At 34.1% G+C, this 15,057-nt stretch overlaps 1 protein-coding gene across 1 annotated transcript in view; it reads right to left on the reverse strand.

The window, feature by feature from the left end:
• Window positions 1-616: 616 nt before the first annotated feature.
• The window catches only part of HIKESHI (heat shock protein nuclear import factor hikeshi), a 34,235-nt gene continuing 19,794 nt past the window's right edge, over window positions 617-15,057 (reverse strand). Inside the window, exons 3-5 of the mRNA XM_036906983.2 lie at window positions 7,878-8,029; window positions 1,927-2,045; window positions 617-939 (exon numbers count right to left, since the gene is read on the reverse strand). Coding sequence (XP_036762878.1) covers window positions 885-939; window positions 1,927-2,045; window positions 7,878-8,029 — 326 coding nt within the window. The 3' untranslated portion in view covers window positions 617-884. The remainder of the gene's footprint in view (window positions 940-1,926; window positions 2,046-7,877; window positions 8,030-15,057) is intronic.

The following is a 15,057-nucleotide window of genomic DNA, read 5'->3' on the forward strand; positions in this document are numbered from 1 at the left end:
CTCAAACTCAATGCTAGGTCAATTAGATGCATGTTTCAGATCACAGACTGATCTAATGCTAATTCTGCATAGGTTCATATGTCATAAAGACACTGGTGGCTGTACCCACAACTCTCTAGTTTCCAAGTTTTCACCAATCCCTGCCAAAACAACCCAAAATTAACTCCAGGCCCCAAACTCCTTTATATACCCTTTCTTTGGAGATACCCACAGCTCCTACTGTATATACTCCCTTAGTGCAGCAAGCTAGATATACATAATAGCTTTGTTTTCATACACAAAGGTCATGAAGCCTATATTCCATACACAAATGCATAACAGAATATTAAATAAAACCTATCAGTCATGGCAATTTTATTAAACAAATAAAAATGTATGAATTTGAAGATATAAAGCTGACAGCCAATCTGTTAATTGAAAAACTTGTTATCTTAAGAAATACTAACTGCAAATTATTTCTCCATATGTAAAAATGTATATTTGATATGTTTTTCAAAAAGTTCACCACATTTTTGATATAGTTGATTTTAAGTTAACTACTCTAGGAAACCACCATAAAAATAAACAAAAGATTATAAATCCAACGGCATTTGGCACATTGTTGTTGTGAATACACTTTAAGTAAAAAAAGGAATTATAGCCAAAACAAAATGTTTTGCCCTTTGAATATTTTAAGCTTAAGGAAGAAAAAGTCATTAATAAGGAACATATTTGCATTTTTCAGTGTTTTTTTAATTTTTTGTAAAGATTTCAATTAAGCTTCACAGTCAATAAGCAGCTTCTAAACTTAAGTTTCATCCTTTTGACATCATGCTTTTAAATGGAGTCATTTCTCTTCAAAACATGACAAATTTCAGAATCCATTAAAAATTATTTTATTCAAATTATGTTTTCCAAAAGAGAGGGTTCTGTGCTAGTCGTCTTTGAAAGTTTTCATACCTACAAAAGAAAAACATATTTACAAGAAAATTGAAATAGGATCTTTCATAATATGCTAAGTGACTTACCAGAAAGCAGACAACTTCACATGTCATTTCTCAAAAGCTAAGATAAAAAGACCTAAAAAGCTAAAAAGTTAATCTGGAAGTTTATTCTTATAAAAAGATAGCATGATGATTTAAGTATGACTGGCTTATATCAGAATACAAATCATAATAAATTTTATTAATTGTTTATCTTCTGCAAGTCTGAGAGCTAAAAGAGAACTATACTGGTAATACTTTTTAATGGCATCAAATGTTAATGTATGCTCATATCCACAAGGAAAAATCAAATCTAACTTGTCCCTCATTTCACAGATGAGTAGATGAGAATAATTTGCTCAAGGTCACATAGCTACATCAAACAAAGCTCAAACCTACTATATATCAGTGCTATCCAGGCTACACCATGCTACTATTTCTCAACAAACTCTCCCTGTGTATCCCCCAACCGCTGGGGTATTCAAGTGAGAAGAAATACCTAAAAACAGAAACATGAGAAAGCTGCGGAAATAGATTTATTAATCATTCATGTACAGGGTGCAATATAAACTACCCTGATGTCTTAAACATGTTTAACTTTAGATAAAGACTTTCTAAACTTACAAAAAAATTTTTTGCTTGATATTTCAAGCCTCCTATATAGTACTTATGAATATTTAAAATTTTACAATCCTAAATTGTGGTCCCTAAAACAAAGGCAACTGTATTTTCCTGTCTTTATAAATTCAAAAAATGGCCACAATATAACAGAAGTATTTTAGGTGAGAACCATTCCTGATCTAACACCAAATAATACTTTTTAATGACATGCAAATATTAATAAGTGCTGATGCCCACAATAAGTGAGTACATTTATATGTAAAAGAAGAATTACATTCACAGGCAAAAATTATATTTAGTTACTAAAAAAGCCTTACTATTAGAGATACAAAATTTCCCGTACCATTTCAAAACCACATTTGCTGGAATGAACATTTCAGATGGACTTGGTGTCATCTGGGCCTGAGAAACAGCAAATGATGAAGCAAAATTGTAGAAGTTGTCCAGCATCTTTTGTGTGAACTGAAAAATTAATAATGAATAGATTAATGGATAATAAATTCCCCATCTAGACCTTGCATTTTTAACTAGAAATGATGCCAGATTAACTAGGTTTTAAGGACTGTGAGTTCAAGACAGTCTAATGCTGAAACTTAAGAGAAGTGATAAAATGACATCGTGGCACAAAACTGTAACAACCTGCCTTTAGTACTTTCTTTATATCTCAAAGAATATCTGTAACTATTAAATATTTTAATTTCCTAACATATTAATTTTGGGGAAAAAAAGGACAAACATTTTTCCTTTAAAATATCTTCTTTATCTCCATCTCTGCATCCATTATGCCTCCTCAAGTACCACCCTCCTCAAATCAACCTATTTTCTCACACAACTTTTATTTTATTCCAGAAAAATAAAAGTTCAACTATAATAAAGGAGCATCCACGGTAAAGAAGAGAAAGGCGGCACTATTCCATTTCCTCTGTTTCCTGGCCTGTTTCTTCTCATTGACCCACAAAGGGGCAAATCCACTATCCACTAACATCCTCCCAGTCTCCTCCTTGTAAGCTTGAAGTAAACTGATTCATGCTTCTAGAGAACCAAATGGGCTTAAGCACTAAGCCCAAAAGCAGACAAACTATTAAATACTACCTTCTATTTGCTCTCATCTTCCCAGTATCACCTTCTCAGAAACACAAAACTAGCCTCAAAGGCTCCTCACTGTCTCCTTTCTACAAGAGGAAATGTCCTAGAGTTTTTATTTGTTTAATAACATCAAGGTAATCATTTGCAACAACATAGATGGAGCTGGAGGACATGATGCTCAATGAAATAAGCCAGGCAGAGAAAGACAAATGCCACCCTCATTTGTGGAGTATAACAACAAAGCAAAATTGAAGGAACAAAATAGCAGTAGACTCAGAGACTCCAAGAAGGGATTAGTGGTTACCAAAGGGGAGGAGTGGGGAAGGGTGGGTGGGGAGGGAGGGAGGGAGAAGGGGATTGAGGGGTATTATGTTTAGTACACATGGTGTGGGGGATCACGGGGAGAACAGTATAGCACAGAGAAGGCACAAAGTGGATCTGTGGCATCTTACTACAGTGATGGACAGTGACTACATTGGGGTATGGGTGGGGACTTGATAATATGGGTAAATGTAGTAACCACATTGTTTTGTTTTTTCATGTGAAACCTTCATAAGAGTGTATATCAATAATACCTTAATAAAAAATTGAAAAAAAATATCAAGGTAATTTAAGACAAGAGACTATTTATCATTAGGTACTTGAACTAATATCAGAGTTTAGTAAGATCACTAAAAGATCAATTTCAGGGAGAAACAGAATCAACAGTAACACCTCACACTAGCAACAAAAATTTTCAAACATAACTTTAAAAAGATCAAATTCAGAACAGAAACAAATTCTGTAAGATACTTAGGAAAAATGCTGAGGTTAGCTGATAACAACTTTTTGTAGAAAATATTTTAAGACTGTGGAGAGAGAGGGCAGACAACAAATGAACGGACCTATATACCATGTTCAGTGGAAAGATACAATGTGTTCATGGGTGGGGCAGAGGGGTAAGGCTTAATGTGGTAATGGCAACAATTCTCCCCAAATTAAACTTATAAATCCAATGTCATTTCCAACTAATTTCCAACGAGGTTTTTCATGGAACTCAACAAGCTGATGCTAAAATTATGATGAAGAATACCTAAGCCTATTTTGATGGCTGGGAAGAGGGACCTGGCCTATTAAGTATTAAGACTTCTACTGGCAAAGGGACAGGCAAATAAACTACTTGGAACAGAAGAGAGCACCCAGAAACAACCCGAAGCACATGTGACAACATGACATACAACAAAGATGCTGTTACTCAGAGTGAAAAAAAACAAAAAAAAAACATGGGCCAGTTATTCAACCAATGGGGCTAAAACAATTAGTTTTCCATAGGGGAAAATCAATTTAATTCCTTTCCCATATCACACATAAATAAAATTGAAAAATCAAGACATTAAAGTTTTAAGAACTATACAAGAATGTAACATCTTTACATGTCAGAGTAGGGAAGGATTTCTCAAATACAAAAACCCACAAATCAGAAAGGAAAGAACTGATAAACCTGTCAACGTAAAAATACAGTATGTCTTTATGCAAAAAAAAGGCACTATAAACAATATTAAAAGACAAACAACATGCTAGGAAAAGAAATTTGCAACATACATATAACAAAGGTTCATTGACCAGAAAACAGTAAAAAAAAATTGGACAAAATATATAAACAGTCAATTCCTGTAAAAGAAAATACAAATACAAGGCCAAAATTTGAAAAGTGCTCAACTTCACTAGCAATCAAAAAACACAAAGAAAAACAATAGTGATATTCTATTCCACCCATCAGTTTGGCAAAAATTTAAGGTTTGACAAATACTAGTGAGAATGTATGAACATCTATCAATATAGAAATGAAAAAAAAAACCAAAACTGAGGCTCATTCATACAATGGCATACAACAATTAAAATAAACTATATCTATTCCATGTATCAACACAGATAAATCTCTAAAATTTTTTTGAGTGAATAGCATGTTGTAGAATTTTATATAGTATGATACCATTTATATCTATTTTTAAAACATACAAAAGAATAAGTCAAGAAGGAAAAACAGGAACCAGGAAACAAGGAATTCAAAACAGAAGAGAAATAAAAGGAATTCTACAGTAATGGTAAAAGAAAATAATACCTTGACTATAGCTATGCAACACACTCAGAGAATAATCAGTCCACAGTAAAACAAAAGATTTCCAAGTTTCCAAGAAAAATTTAAAATTGTTATATTTAAATATATTGATGGGAATTTATACTTGGCAGAATTTGGGCATAAATTTGAAATGGAAACAGAAATCCATACAAAGGAAAAAATGAAGCATTTATTAACCAGGAAAAATGAAAAGTTATACAAGAAAAGGAATGTAATCATAGTACTACACAGGGCTCAGTTCTGAAAAATATTTACCTGGTCATAATAGTAATAACTTTGAGTATTAATTTAACAAAAATCTGTGCTGGAAGGTGGGAAGAAAAGACCTCTCTGTACACTGGGGAGCAGGGAAAGTAAGAGAGGTCAGTCATGTTATGTATCGGTAAGTCAATGGAAAATACCTACAACAGATAAAGAACAATCATACTAAACAAGTTTTTTCTGACACACGGCAGTAAATGAAGGAAGAAATAGGTTTAAAAAGATGAGAAGAGGTTGAAAGTGATTGCTTCTGAGGAGTAAAGTTAGAACAGAATAAAGAGGTATAGGATAGCTGTTTTGCATGTAAAACTTTGACTTTTTAAGCCACGTACATGTCCTACTGATAAAATCTAAATAAGAATAACTAAGAGTAGAAATCTGAAACATGTTTAAACACACAAATAGCACTGTACATATTTTGTGGGCATATATGTCTTTCTTAAAGTGCTAAAATGTGGATAGGAAAGATATATAAAGTTAGAAGAGTAGCTACATGGAGAGGAAAGGAAAGAAGAAAAGCCACATCAGTGGGCTATACCTGTAATACTTTATTTACTTTTTATTGCTAACAAATACGGCAAAATATAAGTTAAATCTAGGTGGAAGACTCATGGAAGTCTTTGTATATACCACTACAAAGCTCTATAAGGACAGTATTATTTTATTTTGTCAACCTATTTTTATCTATGTGCTTAGAAAATGCCACCAGTAGGTATACAATATTTGTGGAATGTACTTTTCTGTATGTTAAAAATTTTTAATAATATGTTTAATAAAAAAATAGACATGCTCTATAAAAAAGCCCAAATAATTTGTAGAGAGTAAATTCTTGATCCCCTCCAAGGATAACTTTAGTATGAATTTCCCAGGCATTTTTCTAATACCGTCTTTACTATAAGTGCTGCCCAGCAAACCCATAAGGTTTTCCTAGTCCATTCACCCTCTTCCTCTCCCAGAGGACTTATTTAATAATCCTTTGTATTTAAATTTCCAATACTTCCTTTCCCCTCAATCTGAGCTGATGACCTGGCTCCCTATTTCACTGAGCAAAGAGAAGGAAGCAAGAGAGAACTGGCACATGTTCTGTACCCATATAGTCACTACTATCAATACTACCCATTATTCCAATATGCTTCCCATTCCCTAGTCAAGGACACCACTTCAGCAATGCTCCCTGCTCTCCTGCATCATTAATTTTCTCTCTAATGCTTCATTCCTGTCAGTCAAACATGATATATGTCTCATTAAAAACAGAAAAATAAAATTCGTTGTCCCCACAGCCCCCTCAGGAACCAAACCATTTATTGCTGTCCTTTAAAACAACACTCACTGAGAGTCATCTATATTCACTGTTTCCATTTCCTCCTTTGCAATTACTTAAACTCAAACTCCGCTTCTACCCCTCTGATCTCTTGACAGTTTTAATGATGTCTACCTTGCTGAATCCAGTGGTTAGTTCTCAGTCCTCATCTAACTTGAACCATCAGCAGTGTGATACTATTGGTAATGTCTTCCTTCTTAATAACTAGTCTTTGCTTGGTTTCAGAGCCACCACCTCTTGGGTCTCCTCCTACCTCAGGCTCCTCCTTTCCTTTAATTTCTCCTCATCTCTTAAGCTTCTCAACTTTGAAATGGCCCTGAGCTCAGTCACTGGCCAAATTTTCTATTTATAGTTACTTCTCCAGTGATCACAACCCCTCTAAAACTTTAAATACTATCTGTACACTGATGACTCCCAAATTTTTCTCTCTATCCCAGACCTCTCTTCTAGATTTGTCATCTCCAGTTGGCTGTCCAGTAGGCATCCCATAGCATGACCAGAATTCAACTCCTGATTCCACTCCCAGCCTGTACTTGTTCTTTTCACAATATTCCTGTGTTCCACAATATTCCAGTTCCTCAAGCCACATCCTTGGGGCCAGAGTCAATGTCTCTCTTGTCTCAGATCTTACATGTGATCCATACTGTCTCCATCTTCAAATTACCTCCAGAAATCAACTACCTTTCATCACTTTCCACTTCTACCTCTCCATACTTCCCTCATTCAAGTCATTATTGTCCCTCATCTGGATTTTCACAAGAGCCTCCTGATCTTCCTCCTTCCATCTTTGCCCCACTAGTTCCTCTCCCAAGATGCAAAACAGATCCTTTTAAAATGTTAGATAATCTTACTCTTCTGCTCAAAACTCTGTTTTCTCTTCTAAGCAGAATATAAGCCAAAGTCCTTCTAAAAGCCAGTGCAGTCCCATATGATTTTATCATGCAGCCACCTCCCCCATAATCTGTAACCTCATCTTCCAATTCTCACCCCTGTTCATTCTACTCCAGGCAAAGGCCTTCATGTTATTCTTCAAACATAACAGATGTCTACCTTAGGGCCTTTGCACCAGCTGTGCCTCTATCTAAATCATTCTCCCCTTCAGGCCTCTGCCATAACAGAGGTTAAAAGTCAACCCTTATAGAATTATGTCACTTTAAGCACTGTGAAGACAAGGATCTTGATTATCAAGTTCACAACTCTATACACATAGCCTAGCACACTAACTGGGGGAGGGAAAGAGGAAACATTGATACTTAAAACCATTTTTAAAAAACACTTTGAGTATTTTATCACTATACAAACAATTCTTACCAAAGCATTTATAAATTTAAAAATAACTGCAAAAGAAAGCAAACATAAAATATCCATGGAATAACTAGTTATCAACTTATGTCATGTATGTTTACCATCATTTTTACATGTTCTCTACCATCAAGCTGATTTTGAAGGAATAGAATATGATTTTTCAATTTTTTAGAAAATAATGAGATGTTTTTCATTGCATTACCTGAGTGAATGAGTCAACTGAGGACACAGCAGCATTACCTACAGGGGTTTGCTGAGCCAGACTGTCCAATAATTCCACTGAAATTCCAATCTGAGCAACAGATGGAGTTCGGACAATATTCATGGCTCCAAAAGGGTGCTGGCTTCCTTCTCCTGAAAGAAATTAACAGGTGCCATGTGAATTTCAAGTTTAACTTGTATCCATATAAATTCTTTTGTAAATACATGAAAACCTCTGATTTATATGCACTAAAATGTTCTGGTACATGAAAGTTTGTCTCTTTTCAGATAGCTGTAAAAGGCTACTAAGCTTTTACCATATTAACAAATAATAAGAAAACTAAAACTTTCCCCACCAGAAAATAGCTGTTACTTCTCTAAGCTTATTAAAATTACTAATACCCGACTCTCGGGAAGACTCATGACAGAAGATGATCAGCAAAAAAAAAAAAAAAAACTCCAACAAAGATCCACGCACTGTCACAGGTGTAGATGCACTCATCCCACCAGTTCCTGGACTTGCCATGGGAATGATGAAGGAGATATCTAAGCTGGCCTGTGCATACAGTAAAACAAAAATTGGACTGGATCTATACTGTTGGAACTCAACCAAGAATTAGGAGAAGTGCAAATTGTAGCACTCCAAAACCTTACAACCACAGACTATTTATCGTTAAAAGAACATATGGGATATGAACAGTCCCCAGGAATGGGTTGTTCTAGTTTATCTGAATTCTCTCAGACTGTTTAAGTTCAGTCGGACAATATCCACCATATCATAGATAAGTTTTCACAAATGCCTAAGGTGCCTAACTGGTTTTCTTGGTTTCACTGGAGATGGCTGGTAATTACAGGTATGCTTTGGTTAGGTAACTATATTCCTATTATGTTAATGTGTGTGCACAATTTAATTAGTAGTTTAAAACCTATCCATGCTGAAGTTACTCTACAAGAAGATATGTCAAAGAAATAATCAATCTTCCCAGGTTTTCTTCTGCCTGCTACTTCTATAGCTTTTCTTCTTCCTACCTAATCACAACCTTTAAATAGAATTCGTGCCTCATATCGAATTTACCGAGTATCATAATTCTTCCAAGTGGCAAAGACACCTCAAGATAAATGCTGGGCATAGAAGCCACAGGGCATAAATATGCAAAGAAGTAAAAAGCTAACCTTTTCAAACAATAAGGCTTCTCTCTCATTTACCAACTTAACATTTCCCTGTATGGCCCCGGAAGATGACTGGTTAGCCAGAGACGGGTAAGATTCCTCAAGGGAGGAACAACCTAAGACAGGCACAGTCGCAGGGGGCCATGTGGTGAGAAAATGGGGAGCAGCAGAGGTGAGGCTTAGAACCTCCCCCCTCATGTTCTGAGAGAAATCGTCTGCATACATGGATGTTTATTGCCCTCGTCTAGCTCGGATTAACACATAGTCTACAGGCACACACCTGATCATCTACATTTGCTCTCTTACAACACTAAACTCTGTTTTCTACCTTTATCTCGTATCTACCTACTTCAGCATTTTATTAAAAATAATAATAATAGAGAAATGTGCTATCCACATATAAATCAAGTTTAAAAATCAAATGAATATTCATATTTGAACTGACTGTTTATAGTTCATAATGCATGAGCAAAACCGAAAGCTTCTGTGATGACTGCCCTTGCACTGTTCAACATGTAACTTATTCACTATGTAAGAATTTGTGCTCCATGTAAGAATTTGTTCGTTATGCATCAGAAGATTGGAGACTGACGAAAATTAGGCTTGGGGTGGATTAATGATTGTGCATTGAGTATTGACCCCCCTATACAGAAATTTATTGTGGTTAACAACTATTTGATCAATAAATATGAGAGATGCCCTCACAAAATATATATATACATATATATATATATATAAACACACTTCCAATTGTAAAATAAATAATAACCGGGATGTAATGTATAGCATAAGGAATATAGTCAAAATATTGTAACAACCTGGTATGGTGATACCTGGTACCTAGAATTATCATGTATATAAATGTTGAACCACTGTGTTGTACACCTGAAACTAATGTAATGCAATACTGTTGTCAACTACCCTTCAATAAAAAAAAAAAAAAAATTACTAATACCCGGAAGTGGAAATCAGCAGATTGAGAGAAAAATAAATGAACGAGAATTAATTAGATAAAAGATTCTCAATGCTAACTCTGAGGGAAGGATTTTTAAAGTTAAAATTTTTAACATTTTTAGAATTAGTTTTAACATTTTCTGATAATTCTGCTAAAGAAAGATTTTAAAATTGCCATTATTTCTGGTAAAAAGCATGCCATATTTTATTAAATGTCATGAATCACCCTACTTGACACTTGATACTCTGTTATCAAATAGGCAATAAAGAAATTTGCAGCTTATTCACAGAATATATTTAATAACTTTCCCCATTCATTAAAAAAAAATCATCACATACATATCTGAAACTGTAAGTGCCAGCTAACTTACATGTGGAAAATATAGGTCAATTTTATTAATCTATGTAAAACAATCTGAAGTCAATCTGATGAAGGAAAAAAAAATTCATACAGTGAGTAGATTTTTGGATTAACTGTTCCTATGTAAGACTATAAAATGTTTAATCAAATACTGATAAATAAAAATATAGGAAAATATACATTCCTAATAACTAGAATATTCATTGCAAGTGTCCAAACTTTTTTATTTTCAAGCACATTTATAAAAACTTACAAATGAATTTTTCTATACTTTAACAACACACATACATGCATCACTAAGTATGATTAGTTTCAGATAATTTCAGTATTTTTTAATTGTTTTAATTTCTGCGTATTTGTGAATTTTCCAAATTTATCTCCACTATTTCTATTTTCTATCAATATGGTCAGAAAACATGTTATATTTCAGTCTTTTAAAATATCCTGAGACGTATTTTGTTGCCAAATATAAGATCTACCCAAGGAAATGTCCCATATGGACCAGGGAAGAATGTATTATTTTGTTGTTGGGTAGAATGTTCAATGTAAGTCTGTTAGGTCTACTTGGTTTATAGTGTTCAGGTCTTCTATTTCCTTGATGATCTGCTCATTACTGAAAATAGGGTATTATAGTTTCTCACTATCATTACTGAATTGTTTCTCCCTCCAGTTCTCTCCATTTTTGCTTCGTTTATTTTGAGGCTCTGCTGTTAGGCACACATAAGTTTGAAATTGTTATATCTTTTTGATGGATTGACCCTTTTATCTTATAATGTCCTTCCTCTCTCATAATAATTGTTGTCTAAAGTCTATTTAGTCTTATTTTATTAGCCATTCCAGTTCTCTTTTGGTTACCATTTGCATTTATCTTTTTTTATCCTTTACTTTCAACCAACTTGTAACTTTAAATAAATAGTTGGATCATGCATTTGTATCCATTCGACAAATCTCTGCCTTTTAATTGGAGAGTTTAATTTTGTGTTAAATAGATGCTTGCTAATGTATATTTTAATTCTCATCAATTCTTTTACTATAAATATTTTGTTATTAGTGGTTGTACTGGGGATTACAATTAACATCTTATTTGTAACAACCTAGTTTGAATTAATACCTATTTCGGTAGTATACAAAAGCCTTGCTCCAGCATAAATTCTCTCCCTTATATTGTTATTACTACAAATTACATCTGCATACATAGTATGTTCATAAATCACTATGGTTTTTGTTTTATGCAGTTGTCTTTTATATCAGACAGGATAAAAAGCGTTACAAACACTGACTTTTATAATTACCTATGTAATATTACAATTACCAATGCCTTTACCTGTGTTCTTTTTTTCTTCATGTCTATTCTTATTACTGTCTCATGCCCTCTATTTCAGCCTGAAGGGCTGCCTTTAGCATTTCTTGTAGAGTAAGCCTTCTAGCAATGACTCTGTTTTTGATTATCTAGGAATGTCTTCTTTTTTGGTAGTTTTGATGGAGAGTTCTTGATTGGTTCCTTTTTTCTTTCAGTACTTTATGCCATCCTACTACTTTCTAGCCCCCATTGTTTCTGATGAGAAATCAGATGTTTTGTTAAGGATTCTTGTATGTGATGAGATCCTCCTCTTGCCACTTTCAAGATTCCCTGTCTTTGACAATTTGTCTTGACGTGGAATTTATCCTACTTGGAGTTTGCTGAGCTTAAGTGTGTATATTAATGTTTTTCATCAAATTTAGAAAGTTTTGGAGCATTATTTCTTCAAGTATTCTTTCCATTCCTATTATGCATATGTTGGTACACTTGACGGTGTCTCCTAGGTCTCTAAGGCTCTGTTCATTCTTCTGCATTCTTTCAGCTCCACAAATTAGATATGTCAATTGCCTATCTTCAAGTTTGCTGATTCTTTTTCTGCCTACTTAAATGTGCTATTGAAACCCTCTAATCAACTTTTCATTTCAGTTACTGTATATATTTTTTTAGCTCAGTCTCATATGTTCAGTTCCTTTTTATAATTTTTCTATTGATATTCTCTATTTGATGATCCATCATTCTCTTGATTTCCCTTACTTCTTTAAGCATATCTGAGACAGTTTACTTTGTCTTTGACAATTAAGTCCAAAGTCTATGCTTCCTGGGGAGTTTTTCTTCATTTCTTCTGTGAAAGGGCCTTATTCTTGTTTCTTTGCATGCTTCATAATTTTTGTTGAAAACTGGACATTGAATATTACAATATAGAAAATCTAACAATGTTTTCCCCTCCTCGAGGTTTACTGTTACTTTTGTTTCCTTGTTTAATGACTTTTTCTGAATATTGTGAAGTCTGACTTTTTCTGTCATGTATGACTACTGAAGTCTCCATTCTATTAGCTTACTGGTCAGCCAGTGATTGAAAAGAGATTTACTTAAAAGCCTAGAACCAAAAAATTTTTCCCAGTCTTTGCATGTGTGTTGCGTGTGGGGACATGCCTTCCATACACAGCCAGGCAGTTTACAACACTGCCTTAGCCTTTACTTCCTGCTTATGCAGAGCCTCAAAGTCAGCCAGAGGTGAGAGCTTAGAAACTTCCTGGGTCTTTCCTGAGCATGTGTACAGCCCTGGACACGTGTGCTCTTTTAGATTCTCAGGAATTCCTAGGTTAGAGAATTCAAAACCCTTATTCCTCAAAGTATCACCTCAGGCAGCAGTGACAAATACATCTACCCACATTTTTGACCAACAGTCCCAGGTTCATCACTTTAGCACTGGAAAAGTTCCAAGGCAGGTGAGATAAAGGCAAATCTTTTCAATCAAGTCTTCCAGAGAGCCACCAGACATGTGAAAACAAGGTCATTACAGTTTGTTGTGAATGAGGTCCATTCTGCTCCCTCTGTTACCCGTGCCAAGAGCATGGGCCGTTATTCTCAGGCTACCACTGACCAGGGTAAGTTAAAATGCCACAAGCCTCACTGTTCTTACTGAGATTCAGTGTTTTTTCCTGATTAAATGTTCCCTTGGTTGCTACAAGCTTTTGGTTAGTTTACAGTCCTGAAAAAGCTGATTCAGTTTTTGTCAGTTTTGTTGTTGCTTTTGTGGAGGAATTGACTTTAAAGCTCCTTACTCCATCATTTTAATTGTTTGAAATGTACAACTAAGTCCAGAAAACACAATGCTATTTATCTGCGTAACAGGCTGCAATAATCTCAATAAAGGAAAAATGTTTAATACAACCTTCTAATGCCTTAGTTATAACCACCACCCAGGGAGTGATCTGCCCAAGCAGAAAGCCTTGTCATCTCTAATCACCATCTTTTATCATACACATGCTCTTGGCAAATAAGTGATACCCCTAAGTGAAACTGGCTAAGACTCACTGTAAGAGATGGCACAAAGGAACTATTTCAACTTCTTCATTTTAAAGTTCTCTAGAATTAAGACAACTTAAGAGAGGGGAAAAAGACTCAAAATTCTTCGGCAATCTTTATATATTCAAAGAGATCCATCATGCAATTAAATCATTTCTTTAGTCACTCTTATTCTCAAAATGGCCTTGACATGGCAGTTGATACCTCCAAGTACAAAGTTTTTTGTTTGTAAACAATAAAATAAAATACTGAGAAGAAACACTGGAACATAATATACAAAATTACAGTTATTGTTTAATTTGGGATCTTAATTCATGAGAGCAAAAGAAAAACAATCAGTTACAATGAGTCCTATCTTCAAAAACTAAGAAACAAAAACAGCAGAGAAAGCAAAGCATTCGACCTGGTCTTAAAAAGAATACATGATAAATTCCTCAATAATATTCCAGTAGTAAAATCAGTTGCAAATTTTTAAGGCTGTTTCTCAAAGTGACCCTCTCCTTGATGTAAGTCAAGAGCCTAACACAAGGCACAACTAATTCAAAGGAAGAAATCCTATAGAAACTAGTCCTATACTATCAGAATATAAGAAAAAGCAGTTATCATTTACCATCTGGGTCTATTTATCTGCGTAACAGGCTGCAATAATCTCAATAAAGGAAAAATGTTTAATACAACCTTCTAATGCCTTAGTTATAACCACCACCCAGGGAGTGATCTGCCCAAGCAGAAAGCCTTGTCATCTCTAATCACCATCTTTTATCATACACATGCTCTTGGCAAATAAGTGATAATGACTTATTTGCCAAATAATGACTAAATAAGTTATCATTTACCATCTGGGTCTAATGGACTTTAAAAAAAGAAAAAAAATTTACACACACACACACACATATACATATATATATATATATATATATATATATATATATATATATATATACATTTTAAATCATTTGACCAAAATATTCAGAATAAAGATAGTGAAAAATGACTTCATTAGAATTTTTAGTAAGGAATGAAGTACAGCAAACCCATATACTCATTCCACATTTCCCGCATTTTCCAAAATGGGCCACGTTCTGTGAATATAAGTGTTTATCAACTGTCATAGTTAAATATGGAACATATCCATCTTATAAATGTGACGCCTGATTTTTAAACATATCTCTAACAGGTTGGAGCTTATCTTACAAAAGATTACAAAAGTTATCTTCTAGTTTTATTGCACTGTCAAAATGCAATAACTGAAACTTTGAAATTTTGAAACTTTGAAGGCTCATAATTAATTGAAGAAAGGATGGTCATCTTCTTTGGACCATAATTTGCAAAATATTTTAATTTTTAAATTTATAAAGATTATTCAGA

The sequence above is a fragment of the Manis pentadactyla genome, chromosome 9, assembly GCF_030020395.1.
Source record: "Manis pentadactyla isolate mManPen7 chromosome 9, mManPen7.hap1, whole genome shotgun sequence".
NCBI classification, from domain to species: Eukaryota; Metazoa; Chordata; class Mammalia; order Pholidota; family Manidae; genus Manis; species Manis pentadactyla.